The following is a 22,206-nucleotide window of genomic DNA, read 5'->3' on the forward strand; positions in this document are numbered from 1 at the left end:
AGGTGATCACGCTCACCATGCTGTACATTTCTGGTTCCTCAGCCCCTCAGAGTCAGTTCTGTGGTCTCAGAACCTATAAGCCTGTGAACCCTTAGCAGCCCTATATCTTAGCACTGTCAGAACTGCATATAGATTTTTAACAAGCAAATATCCAAGGTGTTTTTCTAGTTCCCCATGTGCCAGCCAGTGTAACCCACAAGTCAGTGTCTTACTCTGAGTTTGGAGATTGCCAGAGTCTGGCATACCTCCAAATGGCACAACTCCATTTTGTGTTAAAATCTGGATTTCGTTTCCATTAGAATGAAAGCATTTTTTGCATGTTTGCAGAAAGTTTTTGTAGAAATAGAGACCGTAAGTTGAGTACACCAAGCTAGATTACACTGGATGTGATGGACGTGGTCCCACTGTGTTGCCCAGTGGTACAGGATATGGCTTGAAACGAACAGCCTCAGCAGGAGACGAAAAACTACACCATGATAATGTAAAGGAACAACCTCTGAATCAGAGTTCTAATGCTAGTCCCCTCATTTGGCGCCTTAATGATTGACTTGAGTCTGAAAAAAATCATCCCGACCACCCAGGTCCCTGTTATGAGATGGTAGACTTCAGTAGCCATTACCGTCCAGAGTCCTTTTCTGAATGTGGAGCATCAGCCCTTTTCAGAAGGAGAAGCCTGTGCCAGGCAGACGGCTGGGCGGTTCCAGCCTGACATTCGTTACATGGCATCTGTCCTTGTGGTAGTCAGGGCTTAAATGGAGAAAACCGTTCCCCTTTCCAGTCTGGTTATGGAAATGCTCCAAACAGTTGCTTTTTTGGGTTACATGGATTTTTTTGCTCTCTCTGGTGAAATTCCTTCCCGATTTTGTAAAAGTCTTCTGTTCTGTGAAGAAATAAGCGTTGCTATCTTCTGCTTTTTTACAGTTGCGGCCAAAGTAGAAGACTCTCGCCCGATGCAGAGACCCCCAAGGAGGCCACGGAAGCCTAAGACATTAAATAACCCAGAAGACTCCACCTACTACACTCTAATACATGTGAGTTTAGCAAGCTTTTGTGGGATAAGACTGTCAGATAATTCCCACCTGAACTTTCTTTCTAATTGCCTGATTCACTGTATTCCTTTCTAATACAACATAAAAGCTGTGCCCTGCTGAAAAGGAGGGAAAATTCACATTTCAAACTAGATTTGAAATTTTTAAGGTTCAGAGTTTGGTCCTAGGTCAGGCCAATTTTTAGTTTTGTACCTAAACACACATTATATGCAGAAGCAGCATTTGCACTTTCAATACCCGGATTAAGCGTCCGGTCTCTGTAGTTTCTTTGTAAGTCATGGGAGAGAAACAGGTTCATTCGGAGAGCTATTTTGAGTGCCTAAATTAGTGCTTGATCTTGCAGAGAGAGCAAATATTAAAATAGGCTGTATTAGTATGCACACTGTAACTTCCTTTACAAATGTGTCAGATTGTGATTATGAAGGAATTGGCAAATACCAACAGCTCGGGAGACTAATGGATTTGAGTGTCTCTATATATAGCCTTTGGTCCAAGTTCAGCTACCAAGGGCTGCTTTTCACTCTTGACTTCAGTGCCCTTAAATATAGAAAAAAAGGCAAGAAAGTAAGCGGAAAGAGAGAAAATGTAAAAGCAGCTCAGAAAGCAGTTCCAACAAAAAAGCAATTAAACTCATTTGCTCGAGGTGCCTGTATCTTAGTGACCTATTTTAACAGCCGGTGAGAGCCCAGCTAATAAACTAACCGTAGCAATTGCTTCTCCTTTCAACAGAAGGTGTCACCAGGGCCTTTAGGGAGACTTGTGTCTGGCATACCAAAAAAGGCACAGCTATGTTTTATTATGAAGCTTTGAAATAACACAGCTTTGGAACGGTGATATTCCGAAAAGAAATTATATTCTTAAAAATAAATTGGCATGTAAGAATAAGATTCGTTTTGCGAAAGCAAGATTGGTGAGATACAGGACTGAAATGAAAGGCGTGACACTGAATTCTGTATTAGATTTCTGAGGTGAAGTGTAATTCTGAAGTAAATGCAGATTTTGAAAGCCAAGACTATACAGTCAGGAACTTAGTATTTTCTGAAAGCTAATTTGTTACATGGCGAGCTCCATATCAGAAAACAACCATTGCATCAGTGCAAACAAAAACTGCAGTAATCCCGGGGAATTTTAAAACAAATTTTTATCAGCAGCTTTTTCAAGTTATTAGTCAATATTACCTTTAATTAGTTGTATTTTTTCAAGGAGCCGTGAAAAAGAGAAGCCTATCTTCCTAACGCTGGTAAGGGAAAGGTTCGGTATAAATACCCGTACACTGAAGCTTAGAAAGGAGACCTGCTAGTTCTTAAATTCTTAGACCTTGGGCAAGTCATTGAGCTCTAACTTGAGGGTAGTCAGCTTTTCCAGCTATCATGAATCTTCTACCTTATTAAAAATCTCTGTGACCTGCAGGTATTCGCAGATGATTATCAAGCTCAGAGCACCTGAAAGCGAAGACACACCATATGAGTGCATTTTTTGAAACATTTCCTCTGTCTTCTGCAAAAAATGATATTTCTCTGTTACAGATATTAATTAGACATCTGCCATTCTCTCTCATCTCCTTACATATCGAATGAGCTAAAGTGGTGCACAGATGTAACTGAAGTCTGACAATAGCCTGTTGCTCATACAAGGCACTAAAAGTTTATTTTGGGTTTTATTCTTTAGATCAGCCTAGCATTTTGAAATCACATCTTGTACATTTACCTGCATAAGAAGTGTCTGTCCATCAGGATTTCTGGTTCTCAGTGACTTTGCCGTGGTACAATTCACTAATTCTAATAAGTTTTCACTTGTTTGCAAGAAACACCATTAAGACCAAAATTAAGACCATCCGCACTTAAAAATACTGCTTTTGGAGCGCGATGCTGTAGATGCTGCAACATAACATTGTTTTGGCTGTAGAGACAGAAATCCATTAGAGATAAGAAATTATTCACATTCCCTATAAATTTCTCTCCTCTGCTTTTCTGGGTGTTTTGTATCCTAACGGCGCTTCTGCCACCTAGTATACTGCTTTTTAAATGTCCATTTTGTTCTACTAAAACCTGTGACAAGACTGCATTGACATTCATGACAAGAGGATTATGCCTGCTCCCACCGTGTATTCATGGAAATTCTCATGGCATCACAGTAAATTTGCCTCAGTGAGACAGTGTTGTCAACTTCATTAAAACAACTATAGATATTTTAAAGTTTAGATCACCTTTTTTGTTCTGATTGAGATTACTTTAGCGTTTTTTCACAGTGTGGCAACTGAAATTTGGAAGCAACAATGCTAATCCCATTCTCAGTCTCAAAGATTCTGAAGAGAGATTTTTCTGGGGCACTTACTCAGAAATTAGATTCTCTGTACTTTCTTTTAAGGAAAAATGAACAACCCTCTCCTGCCTAACATACGGATGACTTGTATCTTTGTATAAGCTTTCCTTTTAGTATTTTACTTTGTATTTTCTTAGAAATCAATACAAGACGAAAAACGGAAACCAAGAAAAGAAAGGTAAATTTTTTCATTATCTCACTATTGTCATTTTAGTACTTCTAGAAATAGTTCTTAGCTGTACTTCAACCAGGAGAATAAAGCATTTAAAAAAGCATGGTAATTTGGTGATTCACAGGAAGGGCATCGTATGCAAAGTTAAAATATGCAATTTTCAGCGACAAAAATCCATTATAGAATTCAGTCATTCAGTTTAGTACAGCATGGCCCTTTACCATGGCAACACAAGCACAATAATAAGTTAAGATAAGGTCCACATCAAAGATAGTTCTGACACAGAAAATAATTGAAGGTGCTTAAAATTCCAGTCAAAGCAAATGAGCAACCAGTTCTTTTTTGTTAGCAAAAATACAAAAACTGCTAAAATTCTCTCCTAAAAATATATGACTGGAAATACATCATGAACAAATAAAAAAATAATTATTAATAACAGGTAAAGAAGAGCAGCCATTGAAATTTCGACCAGAAGTCTATTGTAACTATTTTGATGGATCGCTGTAGAAAGAAAGGAAGCAATAGATACATTCTGTCCTTCTGTGGCTTAGATTCTTACGTGTGCTGTAGACCTGCTTCACAGTTCCTGACATACATCATAGCTTTATTTTATTTGTGTTTCTATACTTAAGGTTTTTTGCTGCTCCCCGGTGTTGTTGCTCTAGTACTATAGCATGTGCTCTATGGGAGCCTGGTCATAGATGCGAGACGAAGTTGCAGAATACAAACTCGGTATCTAAAATAAAAAAAAATAAAAAAATCTAAAAAACTTAAAAGAAGTTACGTGACATTATATGCACGTAATACGTGCTCACAGCATCTAGGTTCATTCAACCACAGTTTAAATTGCACTTGATTATGCCACTGCTTCAAGGATTCATTTAATGTCCCTGTCCCCCATGTCTGGTCTGTTACTGCTCTTCTTTGGATGTCATTTTGATCCTGTAAAAAATTTCACACCTACTGTTGTCTCCTATTTAGCCTCCCCCCCAAAAAAAAAAGATCCAAATCTATAGTGTTTTCTCTCATTTGGCTTCAGTTAGGTTTCACTCATCTTAAATCTAGTTTACTAGTTCCATGACTGCATCTTCTTTCATGTGCTGACTCTGTGTTAAGTAGAACATAACAACTGCAATCGATGAGTTATTTCTGGTTTCTACCAATGTGAGAATTCAATTCTGAACTTCTTTTTTGAGGTTGCTTTTAGGAGATTATTTTTTCCCTATCCATTCTAAACTGGATGTTGGGATTGGTTTTTTCTGTACCTATGATACCCTGGATAGCATTCATCTAACAGAACAACAGACATCTGCATTATTGACACCGATACCTGAACTAGTTGCTTTAGACTTCCTTCTTGTACTCAGAGAAAAAAATAGTCATCTTTAGGAAAATGATTCCTTTCTTCCTCAAAGAGATCTCTAAAATAGGTCAGATGAATTATACCATAAAAATGCCTCTCCATTGAGCATAATGGCAAACCCAAACAATTTCAGTCATATATGTCTGTTTTACGGACAGCTAAAAGTATTTAGCATTTCAAAAGTCTCAATATCTGCATGGTACAGTAGTCGCATTTCAGAGACTGATTTCTTGTGCTTATGTATATTTTTCCTTAGATCCTCAACACATAAACACAACTAATAATGATATTCGGTTGCCTTATTTTTGCATGTTGAATATAATATTGAAAAGTTAAACTGTTAACTTGGTGTGCTTATTTATCGACAGTCTGAGCAAAGTCCTAGATTTAGATATCTACTACCAAGAAATTTCATCTCCTGATTCCACCTCAAAGGACAGCAGTTCTACCACAAGAAAGAAGAGACACCCAGCTGAGCGCAGGACTTCAATTTTAAGAGCTACTGAGCGGTAATTCATACAAAATAATAATAGGAAAAAATAAATGTTGCATATCCTTGTTGAGATAGCCAAAAGATTCATAAAAAGAAAGATACACTTTCAAATTAGACATAAATCTATTTTTTTATTCATGGAATCTTGCCAAATTAACTTGAAAAATGTGTATCTGAAAATTTCCCATCTTTATGCAGCAGGGACAAATGCTAGCATGATTGGTGTTCAGCCTCCCTCCTAGTTTTTGGCTTCCCAAGCGCTAGATGAGATGGACAGACATCCTGCTGTAAATCTCTGATCAAAAAAATCAAATTAAACTAAAGCAGAACCTAAAAAATGTATTTCTGAGCAGTTAGGTTTTAAATAGGGTGGATGTGCGCCGAACTTTCTCCCTGCTTTCTGCAGATAAGACACCAGCTTGACCGCCTCCTTTTCCTGCTGTCCTGTGCCCGCATGTGCGTTTGTAGCCTGTGGTGGACCTCACCAAGGTGGGCAGCCAGGAGAAAAACCCTAAAGGGAGGGTTTGCTCGACCTCCTCTGTTCCCACGCAGGCTTCATAGAGGGTGACCTCTGCTGGGCTAAGGAAATTCATATTCTCATTCTTGCCAGTGCCCCCCCGCAGACACTGCAGTGCAAACACAGATTTGTATATGTTTATATATTTTTATCTTCTTGTGTCTTCAGACGTGTAACAAAAAATTGTAAAATATCTAGGTCAAAGGCGTAAGGGAAACACTCAGCCTGGGATGATGGCTGAATTTGAAAATGTATACATAGAAACAGAGAAAATATTCGTAGAGCATTTTGTGCCCCTTACGTATTTTATTTTTGACATTTATTCAGGTAGGATCTAAATTAGCTTTAGGAAGGTGTTGTGAAGGCATGGAATTAAATATAATAATATCAGGAAATTACCATATAGTTTACATTCCTTGGAAAAGGTTGCATTTCTAGGGTGGTCAATTACACCAAATCTAAACCCTGAGATCCGGTTTAGATGAATGAGAATTTTGCCACTGAGTTTAGTAAAAGGAATTTCTTACCTTTTACTGTGTGCTGCTCTGATTGCATCCAAATCAGACATAGCGAAAAAAAAATCTGTGTAACTTTTAAATTTCCACTGTTACCTCCAAGGCCAGATGAACGCAATTAATAAACATTTCAGCACTTCAGTATCTCTCGAATGGGGTCATGTGGATCTAAAGACAATACAGTAATTTCAGTCAACAGAAGTGAAGCATCGAATATTTTTTATTTGGCTGGTGTAGAACACTACAAATTTTTGTAATTATTTCAGAGGAATACACTTTTTAAGTAACTGAGTTTTATTTTTAATCTTGCTCCATGCTAACACATGCTCCATGTGCCAGGTCACCATTCCAGCCTGTCGGAGGTGGATTCCAAAATGCATCTTGCCATCTGAAAAAAAAAATAAATAAAAAAAGAGATGGACACTTAGAGTGGGCTCCACAGGCAGGTTAAAAACAGAGCAAACAAATGTCCGCCAACTGAAAATCTGGTTCAGTAACCATCAGGCAAACGCTACTGCAAAACATCCCCATGTTCTCAATGTTTTTATGTCCTTTTATTATGTCCCGCTCGTAGAAGAACATGTTGTTCTGTGTTCATCTGCTTTTAGTATATAATGTGTTTGTTCCAAGGTGCCTGCATTATGTAGCACAGGAAGAGGCCTAGCAAAGTCAGTTGGTGGTTTTTTTCTTTCTCCTTTTATTTTTTCTCCCAGGGGTGGAGGTTAAGCAGTCGATTAGGAGTGTTTGCCAAGGTAAATGTTTCGACTTTAATTTCTAAAACACTTCTGCGCTTAATCCCTAGGTCGAGGGTTGCAGAAAGCCCCCTGGAAGAGAGTAAAACGGAAGATAATCCCTATGACTACAGACGACTGCTGCGGAAGACCTCACAGCGCCGGCGCCTTATCCAGCAGTTCTAGCTGCTGCTGCTGTTCCTGCTGCCATTTGGCTTTTATTAGCATAATCTTTTTTATCATTTTATACCATGTGCTTCCTTTTTTCTTTTTTTTTTAATCTCCAATGTTTCAAGTTTACAACGTGTGTGTTCATGTGAATATGAATTACTGTGGTTTACAGCCCAACACCGTTGCAAAGGGACACTGTCAGTCACATACCATATACTTTAAAAACACCTAATATAAAAATCGGCTTTCTTTTGGATACCACTGCTACATCTTAAAATTATTAGACATTAAGCAGCTTAAATCTAGTTTACTTTCCTCAATGCACATTTCTTCCTTTTTTACATTTCATCAGTCTCATCCAATTAAAATAGATCATTTAGTTTATAGTTCCCTAGTTAAGCTTTCAAATTCCCATATGCACCTTCAGAAAACCTTAGTTATTGTTTCTAATAAATTGTTTTACAGGAAAAAAAAAAATTACAAGAATACCATAGGGGAATTTCTGCTCATTTTAGGTTTACAATGCTTAAATTTTGGGATGAACTGTTTGTGGCAAGTGTCCCTCTAATGAAAACAAGCATAAATGATTAATTGGATAGGATACTATGGCAGTTTATTTCATTATTGACTTTACTGTAAAGCTAGTAGCCAGTTTTAAAGGTCAATATTGTGTGTATAATCTTTATGTTGGAGATGTCCATTTATGAGAAGTATATCCAGACCACTCCTCTGCCTCTGAGCTTTGTGACTAAGTGATGAACTTTTAAATCGTGTTTGCTTTGTTCTCCTTTGCATTAGATTTTTAGGAATCTTAATCTCTGGGGTGCCAAGAAAGGAATAGAAATATGCTCTCTGGTTGATTGCTGTCTAAATGTAATGATCACTCTTAATCAGTTCCACTAGAAATTAAGTGAAAATAAAAGCAATAGCCACCGTGTTCAAATTTTCCCCTGATTCCTTATTCAAAAGACCTTATTTCACAGAAGCCACACAGATAATTGCTGCACTTCCTTTCAGGATTCATAATTGCATGTTCCCAGCTGCAAAGCAAGAGAAGGCAAATTTCATGATGCCAGTATAAAGGCCTGATCCTGCTCCCTTGCTTAGATCTCCTAAATCCCACGATTGGCAGCAGCAGCGAGCCACGGGGGTTGGTTTTTTGTCTGTTCCCCCCCCACGCTTGGTCCTTTCCCCAGAGACAGGTAACCATTGCTTCCTGATCTTTAAGTAGTTAGAAGGCTGTGCACCAAATTAAAATTTGATGCGATGTAAAATTTGCGATACATTGTTTAAATTTTGAAATCTGTTTTAAAGTTGCTTTCTCGTGTATTATTAAACTGGTAAAGTAAATAAAAAAAAAGCACAAGGCAGTGATACGGTTGGCTGTGTCTGAATTACACCCAGGACTGACGAAACGCGGCAGGCTGGGGCATGAGCGAGCGAGGCGGGGAAGAGCTCCCACCAGCCTCTCGCCGTGGAGAGCCTGAGTTACCCTCTACGTTTCCTTAAAGCCGATGTGATCTGGAAACTGGAAGAGTTCTGCAATTACACGTGGAACCATGCCTAGGCTGGTTGTCTTTTACTTTACCACCAGGGCAATGTTTTAAAACATCAAGACGTTTCAGTGGGGGGGACAGCCCTAGTAACCGTGTGGGCACATGCAGAAAGCGGGGAGAGGTGGCCTTGGCCAAACACGGCCTCGGAGCTCCCAGGGGCTGGCGGCAAGGAGCAGGGGGGTCCTGGATGACCAGGGCTCTCGGCAGGGCCAAACCCTGGTCTGGCATGGCCTCGCCTGCCTCCCTCCTGGGGTTAGGGCTGGAAATGCCTCCTGTGCTGGAGGAGAGGCAGCCACGGCAAGGAAGCGCTCCGTGCTCCCCCGGGGAACCGGCTGGGTGGAAGGGGGAGCTTTGGTTGCCTTCAGAAAGGACGTCGGGGAGGGACAGGGAGCGGTCGTTTTCCTTCTCTTCCAGTCTCGCCTCCGAGACCTCCCGCCTCCCACAGGGCTGGAGCCGGGAGGGCGGCTCCGCCGGGACCCCCATCCCCGGGGGAGGGGGCGGGTTGCGGGGAGACCCCGGGAGCGGCCCGGGGATGCCAGGAGAGAGGCGGGGGCTGGCGGGGGTAGGAGGCCGGGGCCGCCCCCCGGCAGCCGCGGCGTGGTGCAGGGCTCCTCCCGCCCCCTCCGCGGCAGCGCAGCCGGGACCCCGCCGCCCAGCCCGGGGACAGGACGGGGGGGCAGGAGCCGCCCCCGCCCCAGCCCCGCACGGGCCCCTCCAGCAGCGCCTTCTCCGGGTGACCCGGCCCGACGGGGCCCCCGCCGGTGGCTGCGGGCAGGCTGGGCCGGGGGGGGCGGGCTCGGGAGGGCTGTCCCTTCCCCGCCCCGGGACTCCCCCCGTTGCCCGCCGCCTGCGGCAGGGGCTGTCCCGGCCTCGCCGCCGCCGCCCTGGAGTCCCCTGCTCGCAGCCGCGGGGGTGCCCCGATGCAGGGGGTGAGGGGCGGGGGATATTTCTCGGCACTTTGGTCTTCACAGGATTGTGGACGCTTCCCAGTAGACCCAGCTCGGTGTTTTGCATCCCAGTAGCCCCAGGGACCGGTGTACCAGCCCTCCCCTCGGAGCACCGGGCTGCACCACGGCGTCCGTCCGCTCCACGGCCCGGAAAATCACCCTTCCCCTCCGCTCAGCGCTCCGCGGCGCCGGGGGGTCTTGGTACTGCGCTCCTGCCCTGCCGGGCCGCGGCTGCAGGGTCCGCGGGGCCGTCGGTGGGGCGGAGGCGGCACAAGGCATCTGGCTGACCTTCACCTAGGGCTCGGGTCTGCCCCCAGCTCCCCCCCCACCCCGCCCCTTCGGTGCAGGGTGCGGGGGTCCCTTCACGGCAGCCGCCGCCGCCCGCCTCGGCGGGGGCACCTACCCCGGCTCCCGCGGTGCCGCCCGCCCCGTCCCAGGCCGGGGGCAGCGGCCGCGGGGAGCGAGCGCGGTAGCTCGGCGGAGCTCGCCCCGGGGGCGCCCACGGGAGACGCTCCCACCCACGCGTGCCCGGGGCGCCCCCGCCCCTTCGCCTGCCGCCGCCTGGCGCAGCCGCACGCACTTACACACCCGCACACTCACACTCACGCACACTCGCTCGGGCCGCCTGGGCTGCAGCTCGCCGCTCCTCGCCCGCCCCGCCGGTTCGCCTCCGCCATGGCAAGCCCCGGCTCCGGCTTCTGGTCCTTCGGGGCCGAGGAGGGCTCTGCGGCCGCCGAGAGCCCCGGCACAGGTAAGGGGGAGCCGAGCAGCCGGGCGGGACCGGCCCGACGGAGTCGCCGAGCCGCCGCGGCAGCGCTGCCCGCTCGCCGGAGACCGCTTTGTGGCAGCTGGACCGGCGGGACGGAGCGGCGGCGACCGACGGCGGCTCTAGCCCTGCCCGGCGCGGCTGGGCTGGGCGGGAGGTTCCTGGGGAGCGGTGCCGGGTGTGCGACGAGGCGCCCCCGGCCCACGCCCGTCCCCACGGACCCCCCGCTCCGTTTTTTCTTGCAGCCAGAGCCTGGTGTCAGGTTGCCCAGAAGTTCACGGGAGGGATCGGAAACAAACTCTGCGGTAAGGGCAGCCCGCGAGGGAGGCAAAGCTCCGCGCCCGCGCAGCGCGGGCGGGCGGCCGCGGGCCCTGCCCCGGGGCGGGCGGGCGGGGGGACGGGACCGGGGGTGATGCCGCGGTGCTGAGGCCGTGTGTCCGTGTCGCTGTCAAGCCCTGCTCTACGGAGATGCCGAGAAACCCGTGGAAACCGGCGCCAGGGCAGCCCCGGGGGCAGCGGAGCCGCGGCCGGCCTGCACCTGCGACAAAAAACCCTGCGTCTGCCAAAAAGCGGAGGTGAATTACGCCTTTCTGCACTCAACAGGTAACGGTGCGCCCGGGCCACGCTGCAGCTTTAAAACTAACCAAAAAAAATCCAAACCCCACAGCGGTTCGGTCGGGAAATTGCCTCCGCCTGCGGTGCGCGGAGGCCGGGGGGGGGCGGTGGGTCCCGACGGTGCGCGGCGGCTCCGCGGAGCTCCGCGCCCCCAGCCCCGGCCCGCTCCCACCCCCCCCCGCACCCGGCACCTGCCGGCATTTCTTAAAGCCGCCAAAAAACCCCAACCAACCAACCAACCAAAAAAAAAATCCCGGGAAAAAAAAAACCGAATAAAATTTGTCGCTCTTTCTAAGGAGCCCTGACAGCAGCGACCTTTCTTGTTGAAGTCCCTGCGATGTAACTAAGGTTTGAGGGGAGGAGGGAGAAAGAGCGCTCTCTTACCGATTTATTTTAATTCGAGATATTTTTGCGCTTCATCTTTTCTGACCTTGGAGGTGGCGTGTCCGCTACTAAAGCGCTGCCAGCTCCCCGCGGAAACGCGCTGCACGGAAACGCTGCCGTTTGCCCGGGGGAGCGGGGCAGGCTCTGCCCTCCTGCCCCCGCCGTGGGGGCTTGTGCTGCTGCCCCTCTGACCGCTCCGGGGTTACCCCAAATTAGGGGGTTCCGCTACAGCTCGGCTCTGCCGGAGCCATCGCACTTAAACAAAAGATGTCGGTGCGTGCACTGAGAGACCGTGCAGCATCGCCTCGGAAAAGGCATTAAATTATCAACAAGTTACTCGCATTGGCAGAGTCACCACGAAGGTATTTTGTTGCAAGGCAAATGACAGTTTTTAGAGCACTTCCTGTAGCGTTTGTTTCCCAGTCTTTATTTTTCCTGAGATTCGTTTTGCCTTTTTTCTTGTTTCCCTGCTTGCTCTCATTGTCTTAAAAATTGGTCTGAAATATACTGTGGCCAAAATTTGCTATTTTAGATAGGGTATTAAAACCTAACTATTTCAGAACATTCCTTAAAATACAATCTTACCAGTTTGCTTAGTAAATGAAAACAAAGTCTATTTGTATTGAACGCAGTGAAAAGATTCCTAAACGTGAATGCGAGAAGCCTTTGTCCAAAATCTGTGTGTACAGTCGTAAAACGAAGTTAACTTTCAATTTCTCCGTTCCCAGATCTTCTGCCGGCATGCAACGGAGAAATAACAACTATGTCTTTCCTACAAGATGTTGTGGACATTTTACTTCAGTATGTGGTGAAAAGTTTTGATAGATCAACAAAAGTTATTGATTTCCATTACCCAAATGAGCTGCTCCAGGAATATAACTGGGAACTGGCAGACCAGCCACAGACTTTGGAAGAAATTTTATTGAACTGCAGAACAACTCTGAAGTATGCAATTAAAACAGGTAATAGCCTTGCTCATTTTCTACCCTATATGGTCTCATCCATTGATTAAAGGTGTCATTTCATTTTATCTTGAAACGTTAAAGCTTGAAGCAGCGACTGTATTTTGGCAGTTCCAAGCAATTTCTAGCCGAGACAGAAATCGTTTTCCTAAATGATAAAATACCCCAGCAGCCCCGTCTCTGTCGCTGGCAGCGCAGCGTCGCGCACCCTCTCCCGTTTAGAATTAGTGCTTCTGTGCGTCGGGAGTTGCCGACTGTGCCGCTGAGCAGCCTTTTCACCGCCTTCCCCACTTCCCTCCTTTCCTTTTCATCCTTTTCATCCATTTTACCAGTGATGGCCCGGGGGTCGCCCCTCGCTCCGCACACGCCGGGGCTGGGTCGGGAGCGAAGCTCGGAGGCACCGGGCAGGGAGGGGGATGTCGTCCCTGCAGGGGGGCAGGAGGGACCAACCCACGTAACAGCCAAAATCGCAATAAACATCCTGTAAATGGGAGCTTTGAGCGGCCATTTGCCGTGTCTCTCCCCTTACCTGTGGGACATAAAAATAGGAGAATTTGGCAGAACTGTGCACAGGAGTGTTGAGGGGTGGGGGTTTTTTTTCCAACTTGAGGCTCAAGCAATGAAAACAAATCCCCGATTGTTTTAATAGCCTTTTGTCGTCGTTGTTTTTCACGAGGGAGGGCAGGGATGGGTTGACTCCTGCCTGTCTGGGACACACACACACACACACACCCCCCCACACACCCCGTTAGTCGTGCCCCCGGGTGGGCTTCGTGGCGGGGTGGGGGGAGCGCGGGCGTTGCCCGGGCGTGGGGACGGACGCCCCCGGCGCCGCACCCGGGGCCACCTTAAATAAACGGCGGCGGAGCGGGCAAAAAGCGTAGCTTCAATTAACGGCTGTGATTGCAAAATAACGCGGGTGCGGGGAGCTCTTCGGGGGAATTTGAGTTACTGAGAAATTGCTTAAAAATAAACGCGTAGCAATTGCGGAAAGAGACAAAAGGCTGAATAGAGGTTGAGCGGAAAACAAAAAAACAGGTTTTGTCACCTTTTGGGAACAGAACAGACTGATTCCAGTAAAGATGGTGGGGGATCTGTATAATCCTCGTTTAGAGGTGGAAATGTCCGGCTGAATGTTTTTGAAGCATGAGTCCGGGGGCTGCCAAAACGTCTGTAAAATATTGGAGTAAATAGTTAGATAGATGATGTCCACAGGAACAAAGTCGATCAGCCCAGTGATCCATGTGACGTGTCTGGGTAGGGCGTAGGAAACATATTTTCACAGAATGCTGTGAAACACGGGATCTGTGAATGTGGAAAATCAAAGAATAGGGTTTCTGAAGCGATTTTCGTTAAGCTTTTATTGTCGTAGCCTGTTTCACATAATGGACCTAGTTCATTTTGTGCATCCAAAAAAAGACCCTGTAAAACAATGTTACCATTCTTCTTCCTCCCCGTAAATATGTGAGGCTTTCCCTTCTTGGTATTTTTTTATTCGTTTTGATGAAATTAGCGTTTTCAAGGTGCAAGGACCAGTGCTGGGAGGTTGTGTGAGATGCGGTGGTGTTTGGCCGGGGGGTGCGGAGCTGCCTCGGTTGGCTGCCGCCTTCTGGGGTGGCCGCCCCAGTGTGGGGGGGGTGGTGTCACGAAACACACCGGATTGACACCCGGAGCCCTTCGGCTTGTACTCCAGAGCAAAACGCTTGAATTACCCTCAGAGGATGGGCAGTGCGGTGAGGTTTCTGTCGGCGGGGGTCTGCCTCCCCTCCGGCTGCGGGAGCCCTTCAGACACGACCCCTCCTGGGCTAGGGGGGGCCACCCTGGGCTGCATTTGGCTGCAGGGGCCTGGGAGGCTGATTGGAAAATAAATTGTATAGCTTAGATTAGCGTCGCAGCTGGATCCCCACGTCCCAGCAGTGATGCCCGGTTGGGATTCGAGGAGCCGGCTGGCTGATTTTTTGGCCGAGGGGCGGGTGTGGGATGCTCCCAGGTGTTGCCTGCGTGCCACGGCTCGCTGGGGTGCCCGGGGGAGCCACACGTGGCTTTCTGTCCCCTGACCGGCTACCGGCATCCACCCTCAGCGAGAATTTTGTCTGAGAGAATCTAAAAGGCAGCATCTGCAAGTGCGGGGAGAGATGGATGTGAAATTCAGTTCCTGTGCAATGCTCGCTGGGGGAAATGGGAGCATTTACAAATGGCTTGGAAACCCCAGGAAGGGTGCGAGGAGCTGGCGCTGGCCCAGCCTTGCTCCCAGGCAGGCCCTGATGCCGGCAGCAGGCCATGGGGCTGCGGGCAAGGCCAAGCCCAGGGCCACCAGCCGTGCCTTTATCCGTGCTGTCTGGCTTTGCCTGGCCCTTCTGGCCCTTCTCGTCGCTTCCCTGTCGAGGCTGCGGATGCTGCGTGTTGGCGTCCGTGCCTGACACCCCGCGCAGGCGGGAGCATGTCAGAGAGGAGGGTGCGTGGGGCAAAGGCACGTCCTCGGCAGGGAAAGCCCAGCCCTGGCTGTCCCAGTGCCTCAGCCCCAGTTCTTGCCCATCATCTCCCCATTTACTCTGGGATATGTGTAACTATGTTGTGTATTGCTAAACCAACCAGTAATCTCCTATTTTCACATCTCCGCCACCACCCGCCCCCGTCAGTCTCTTTTCCAGTCACCTCTTTGTTTGGTGACAACCACCACAAAGGATGTGTGTTTCAGGCAGGGTGATTTTTGAGCATCTCTCACAAACTCTTCTTACCTAGCTGGTTGGGCCTGTGTTTTAGGCAAAGCCACAATTTTCTGTGGCCATCATCTAGCGGAGGGAAGAGAGCTCGCTCACCTATTAGGGTGTCACCTGGACAGACAAACCCTTGCTGCTGAGGTTGGGGTAGGATTGGGGCATTACGTTCTCTGCCGTGGCACGTTAAAGCCACGCTGCAGGAGGGAAGGGCACTGAGTGGTGGGGGCCGTGTTACAGGTGTGGGTGCTGGGGGCTCTGCCATCAGCCGATGCAGCAGCCCCTGCTCTCCTTGTCGTCTCGTCTCTGTAGCAGCTCCCCCGCCCCTTGCTCCCTCCAGGTTATGGCTGCCTGACCCCTGCCTGCAGCCGGCCCTGCTCCTGTGGCGGCTCCTAAAGCAGGAGCTGTGCGGTGGGGTTTCCTTGAAGAAACAAGCAGTGACAACAGGGCTGTCGCCTGGGGCTGGGTACGGCGCTGACGGAGAGCCGCCGAGACACTGCAGCTGCAAATACGAGTTCTGCTATTCCCCAGCTTTTCAGTGTGGATTTATTTACAAAGCAGGAGCTTTTCTGGCCTCTTTGAGCCTTCCTGTGCTCCACGTTCACCAAAGGCTTTCAGCTCCTGATTTTCGGTTGCCTTCCAGCAGAATTTGGGAACCCGCTCAGAGCCTGGCTCTGGGATTGAACCCGAGCTATAAATACCGAAATCTCTCTCAAAACCCCGTTGTCAGGGGAGATGCCGTCCTCTGCAGGCAGGGCCCCTGGCGTGGGAGCGCTGTGGCTTTGGCAGTGGTGGCAAGGGTGCACACGTGCCCCAGGTCTGCCTGCCCCGTTCGAGAGCGTGCAGGGCAGGGGCTGGACACTGTTAGTCCTGCTGGGACTCAGCAGCATCCCTCGGCACCTGAGGAGGCTTGGCCACGTGTCCTGGGGAGCGTGGACCAGGGGAAAGTGCCAGTTCCTATCTCTGGTGGGGAGGGCTCAGTGCAAAACAGAGGCTGGATGGCAGCGGCATGGGGCTCGTCTCAGATTAAGGGCACGGGATTTTGCATGTGTGCCCCCCCCAACCCCTTTTCCCCTGCTCCCGTCTGTCCACACATCCCCATTACCCTGCCTTTGTGTGCTGCAAGGTGGGGGCCGGGGAGCAATTCCCTGTGCTGTTCTGCCCGCCATGTGTCCTCGCCTGATAAGAGGTCACCGGAGACCAAAGATAAGTTTTCTCTTGGTGCTGGGTCTGCATTTCCTCAATCATCTTGCTCTATCTTTTGTTTCCTGTGACAGCAGGAACAGTACGTGGTCTGTGTGTCAGGACAGGTGTTTTTCAAGCAGAGGCTGCCTTCCTTTGAGTCGGACAGCATTTAAGTAATTGTGAACTGTCTGTAATTTGTACCGGTAATTATGCCACTTAACAGGGGCTTGCAGTGAGCAACTAGTAAAACCTGAGTTTTAACGGTTCCTGGATTTAATGGCTTTAGGCACATTTTTAAGAGAAATCTGTAACAGTATTTTAGGAAAAAATCAGGAGCCAATTAGATGAACCAGGTAAATGGACTATCAGCCCACTGAGTATGTTCTTGTGCGTTGTTCTGCGGGGGCAGTAGTGCTGGTTTTCATGGGATTTGTTTAAAATCACAATCGCGAGCAGCCAGGCTATTTGTAATTGCACTCTGACAGGGAAGAAATGACAAGGACTGCCACCTTCCCTGCCATCTTCGTACAATCATCAGCCTTTGAGTCATGTGCAAAGCGGTCACCAAAATGTTCCATTTTCTCATTTCGCTCTGTCTGTTATAATCACTAGCCATTCATCACTGACGTTACGTGTACTGGCAAGCTCTTCAGATGGTGTCTCGTGCGTGCCTTTCAAACCTAGCCAGGCAAAAACACATCCAGTGACAACATGTGACACGCTAACAGGAGCAAACAGCTATTTTTGTGAGGCAGCGTCGTGCTAATTTTCAAGGCCTATTGAGAGGATAATAGGGAATGTTGGAATTCATTATTCTGTGTTCAGTGTAATTACTCTGATTTTACTGTGTTTGGAATGAGAAAGAAGAGAAATCCTGCCTTTTCCAAGAAACGTATTTAGTGCTGTTTGCTTTGTTTCATACCTTGAAAGCACTTCCTTCTCTATAGAAATCTGGAGGTAAATATACCATTCAGGACTGAATAGTTTCGTTCAGAGTCATCAGCCTTTTGATAACATTTTCCATCTTATGCAGGGCACCCTAGATATTTTAATCAGCTTTCAACTGGATTGGACATGGTTGGATTGGCAGCAGACTGGCTGACATCAGCAGCAAATACTAATATGTAAGTAGCAGATTTTTTTTCCATAATAATATTTAATATAATTTTACAGTCATACTCTAAAATATTAGCTGCTGTAGCTAAATGAAAGAAAGAATACTTTTATGTTAAGGTTGCTGGAAAAACAATAGTCTGCTTTTAAAATGGTCGTTATAGCTATTTTCATTAAGACTTTCAACATTGTCCTGTGGGCTGTCTTCTATTAAATGTCATCATACTAATATATGATGTCGGTTTTCCAACCCCCCCCAAAAATATACAGAAAAAAAAATATTTTAGCATTTTGCATGCACAAATATGTGAAATGAAAGGTGTGCTAAGTGAACAGTCGCATTCATGTAGAGAGGTTATGCACAGTCCATACTCAGAGCAGTTAGAGGCATTGCTTTCTGCAAGAAAGAGGTGCAGACTTTAATGTGTGGGGTTTTTTCACTTTGGGACTAAGAAGCATTTTTGTGCACATGCTTGGCTTCGTGCTCTGTCTTGTCATCATGAATCGGACTGCTAATGTGTATGCAGCTAGGCACAAACACAGGTTTTTGCAAGGCGAACGTCTGTCTCTGCCCAGCAGCTCTCGAGTACAGGGCAAAGCCTTGAGCCTGGAAGCGGTGGGCAAGATTTGTTTCACTGAAATGGGTGGAAATGGGAGTCTCAAGTGCTCTCAGCATTCCTCCTTCTGGACATTTGACATCAAATCAAAAGGAGGTTTGTCAAAAGTATTGTAAAACAGAACTCTACCCAGTGCAAGATAGAGTATATTGTAGCTGTAATGTAATGTAATATTGGATAAAGATGTGTTAGTGTTGTAGATGAAAGCATTAAATATGGACATTACTACATTTCAGGTTCACCTATGAAATTGCTCCAGTGTTTGTACTTTTGGAATATGTCACACTAAGGAAAATGAGAGAGATGGTTGGCTGGCCAGGGGGCTGTGGCGATGGGATATTTTCACCTGGTACATGATATTTCAAGCTTTCTTTATTTTTCAGACTATGCTATATGACATCCCCGTAGTTAAAAAGTAAACATAATTAAATATGCATGTTTGAGAGGACACTTGCTAATAACCACCAGTGGCCTCTTTGAGATAAAGTATTGCATGTTTATGAATTTCAGGGATGTGATTATGAGGGTCTGTTTGAGCAAATTGCACTGCATTACGAGCAGCTGTAATGGCACATGGGAAACATAATCAGAAGAGACATTTCCCTTGCATTTCCTTTTTGTCCCCACTTTTTATGGATTACATGAAATAGAAAGAGTTTTGTATTAATAATGGGGAGAAGAAACACAACAATGCTCTCCATCACCGCAGGGGAAATTGGAGCAAAGAGGGAAAGACGTAGCATCCCTTTAAGTAATTATAGTGGAGTCGGTGAGATACTGCCAACATTCCAGTGTGCAGTCAGCTTTCCGTGTGTGAGCTGCCTGTTGAGCTCAGTGGGGTACTTGGGTGGCTGGTTAGTCCAAGTGCTTGAAGGCTCAGAAACCTTGCCTTTCCTTCAGGGCAAGCCAGTAAGGCAAAAAATGAGCGTGATTAACTGTAGAGAAGTCATTGACTTTGATGACCACTACATTGTTAAGACTTTTTTTTTTTTTTTTTAATCATTCCACTTAGTCTTTTCATATATACTTTTTGTCACCTCCTATCTTACTCTGGAATTTCATTGCTAAAAATTTTGGCCTATCTATCTCACCAAATAGCAAAAAATTGAAAGACTTGACATTGGGCATAGCACCTTGGTTTGTCAAAAGAGAACAGACTGAGAGCTGGCAGGGAAGGAGCCCTTCTGGAAGGAAAGTTCATTGACCTAATGGAGAGGGAAAGAACGCTTGGACTATTAAGCAAAGGACAGGCCTTGCTGATAACAGCCTGGGATGTTCGTCTCTCCGAGGGCATGAAAGGTGCAGTTCATGCTGTGCAGAAGATCAGGCAAGGCTCATCTTCAGCTTCTCACATCCGAATACACACGTGGGAAGTGGTGTAGGAGTTTTATCCTGGACCTTTCCACAGAGGTGGAGAAAAAGATGAGAAGAATTTACATTACTTCTTCTTGAGTCCTTATTTAAAAAGCACTGAGAGCAAAAGCTCTGACAGCTTTTACTGTAGTACTGAAGAGGTCCTGACCAAAACCGTGGACTCCATCACACAGGGCAGCATCTTAATGTGTATCACGAGCCCAGGACCTAAGCCAAAGCTTTTGAAAACTGTCCAGTGGCTGGTTACTGTTCAGTCCCTGGCCTGGCTGGTCTTCAGTTCCCCACCTTGCAGGCTTGAGCCGCAATAGCCCCCCCGGGCTGGTCAGGGACCTGAGAGGGGAGAGAAAGAGCAATAGCAACACAGCTCAGCCAGTCCTGGTGGGCAGAGGCTGGGTGCAGGCAGCAGGCCAGGGTGAAGGGTTCAGTGCCAGCGCCAGATCTGCCCAAATCTGGCAAACTGTGCCTGAGGTAGGGTGAGTCAGGAAAGATGAATGCCTGAGGAAGAGCTGGATGCCGGAGGTCACTTCATCTAGAGGAACCCTGTGCGGGGACGGGCTCCCTGGCAGGTGTGTGCCCGTGCTGCCCCCTCTCATCCTTGCTTTCTCTGCAGTTTCTGGTTTGTGCAAAGTGCATCTTTCTAATTCACTCACTTAAGGCAGCAATTCCCAGGTGTGCAGGTTCTGCTTTTTTAGGCAATAATCAAAATCGTCTCTGTGCTGTCTTGTCATTTCAAACCGTCACGGCTTCACCTGAAGGCTTTAGTGTTGTGAAGAAAAGGTTCTCACTCTCTGCGTTCTCTGGAATGACATATACAGTATCAATACATGCAAAGCATAAAGGCCTGATTAGGTTTTCCAAATTCTGTAGGTGTGTTTTGTTGCCTGCAATTAACCATGGGTGTAAACACAGCTGCAAAATTAAAGGCAGAATGAGGGCTTATTAATAAGCTTAAGGCTAAATGGCTAGGTAATAAATACTAATAGGAAAACCTGGTACCGAAGAAATTCTTTTGACACTGAGTCAATGACTTTGGACAAGATAGGCCAAATTGCTTCAACTTGGACACCTTAGTTCAGTCACCTAAATCATCATCATCAGCTGTTATATGACATCTGCATTTTTTAGGGACAGGTATCCGAACATTTCCTCTTAGTCTCTCCATTTCTTGTTTTGTCCTTTGTGAAAAGAGTTGTAGAAATACGTTCGTACCTGTCAAGATAGTCGAAAGGGGAAGAAAAAGCCCGATCTGTACTGACCCCCTTGCCAGCGATGCAATCCCTCTGTGGCGTTTTCCCTTGGATTGACGGGAGGGCCAGTGAGGTCAGGGAAAGCCCAGAGCAGGGGCAGCCTCGCTGCAAGAGCAGAGCGAGGACGCTGATTCGACATGAATGGCACAGTGTCTGTGGGCTGTGGAACGGTCTACGTATCTCCAGCGGGATAAATACAAATCTTAACAAAGTCAAAACAATGTTAAATTTGCCAGCGCATATACCCGGCTGGTGTAACATGGTGTGATGTCGCTGCTTTCAGCAGAGCTACCTTGATCTGCTTAAAGGGTGGGTTTTATCTTGTCTCGCTTTGGCTGTCCAAGCATTGGATGCCTACCCTGGGCTAGTTACAGCAGCTCCCATATATTCAAGGGAGAGGGGAGGATGCGTTTGCAGCGCAAGTCATCCCACCTGCCACAAGCAGCTACCTTAAGCGAGCTGAACCATCTTCTGGAAGTGCCTGTCTTGTGCTCTTCGCTCCATTTTTAGATGTGTGAAAGTTGGGCTAGCTGAACTCTACCTCAGCTGCACTCTGACCTGTTCATTTAAAAGCCTAAACCCATGATCAATATACACCTTTGCTTTATATAAATATATATAAATATATAATCAATCTGTATATATATATAGTGTATATATACAGGATAAAACTGATGGATTTTATGTATAAATGTCTGTGTATGTGTGTTTATGTGTGTACAAATGTAAAAGTACTCAGACTCTGCCTCAGGTTCTGCATTATATTCCCATAGTGCTCATGCAGCATTAATGTATAACCAAACATTATTTGACTGTAGACACAGAGGCTCAGTTTGTAAAAATCTCAAAAGGGAAAAGCAAAATGCTCAGTTTTAATGTATGCATTGACAATTGAAATATGGGAACAGAATACTGTACAGCTGTCATCTGGTACCCATATCGAAGTGGATATTTTAAGCCAGTGTATGCCAGTGATTTTAAGGCTAGTGTTAGGGACAGCTAACCTTTTCCCCTTGCTCCCATCAGAGGACAAATAAAAACAAAAATATTTGTCAGAATGGCCCCTTTTCCTTTCTCTTCCCTCCCCACACTCCAGTTATCCAGAAGATAGTGTCTGTTGGGACTCACTGTGTGGGTTTCCTCAGAGCAGGGGCATGAAACACCACCCCAGTTTGGGAGGGCTTGCCCTTGGAAGCTGCTTAGGAAGTTGCCTTGTGGTGGCATCTGCTTGGGAGGTGGAACAGAATGGGGTTTATGTGTTGATGGCATATGGAAAGATAAGATTGGGGACTAAAGGAGAAGTGGTAACAAAAATGAGGATGAAAGGAAACCCCCATCATTTTTTTCAGAAGTACTTTTTGCATATATTGTTATTTGGGTGTAGCAGATC

The 22,206-nt window shown here is 47.0% G+C and overlaps 2 protein-coding genes across 2 annotated transcripts in view; both read left to right on the forward strand.

Annotated features, from left to right (window-relative positions):
- MYO3A (myosin IIIA) overlaps window positions 1-7,442 on the forward strand; it is a 116,881-nt gene extending 109,439 nt beyond the window's left edge. The window contains exons 32-35 of the mRNA XM_054191533.1: window positions 922-1,031; window positions 3,509-3,549; window positions 5,275-5,415; window positions 7,234-7,442. Of these exons, the coding sequence (XP_054047508.1) occupies window positions 922-1,031; window positions 3,509-3,549; window positions 5,275-5,415; window positions 7,234-7,348 (407 nt within the window). The 3' untranslated portion in view covers window positions 7,349-7,442. The remainder of the gene's footprint in view (window positions 1-921; window positions 1,032-3,508; window positions 3,550-5,274; window positions 5,416-7,233) is intronic.
- A 3,057-nt stretch (window positions 7,443-10,499) lies between these two features.
- GAD2 (glutamate decarboxylase 2) overlaps window positions 10,500-22,206 on the forward strand; it is a 38,722-nt gene continuing 27,015 nt past the window's right edge. The window contains exons 1-6 of the mRNA XM_054191534.1: window positions 10,500-10,587; window positions 10,848-10,907; window positions 11,056-11,205; window positions 12,330-12,563; window positions 17,499-17,589; window positions 18,432-18,544. Coding sequence (XP_054047509.1) covers window positions 10,512-10,587; window positions 10,848-10,907; window positions 11,056-11,205; window positions 12,330-12,563; window positions 17,499-17,589; window positions 18,432-18,544 — 724 coding nt within the window. The 5' untranslated portion in view covers window positions 10,500-10,511. The remainder of the gene's footprint in view (window positions 10,588-10,847; window positions 10,908-11,055; window positions 11,206-12,329; window positions 12,564-17,498; window positions 17,590-18,431; window positions 18,545-22,206) is intronic.

The sequence above is a fragment of the Rissa tridactyla genome, chromosome 2 (genome assembly GCF_028500815.1).
Source record: "Rissa tridactyla isolate bRisTri1 chromosome 2, bRisTri1.patW.cur.20221130, whole genome shotgun sequence".
Taxonomy (NCBI): domain Eukaryota; kingdom Metazoa; phylum Chordata; class Aves; order Charadriiformes; family Laridae; genus Rissa; species Rissa tridactyla.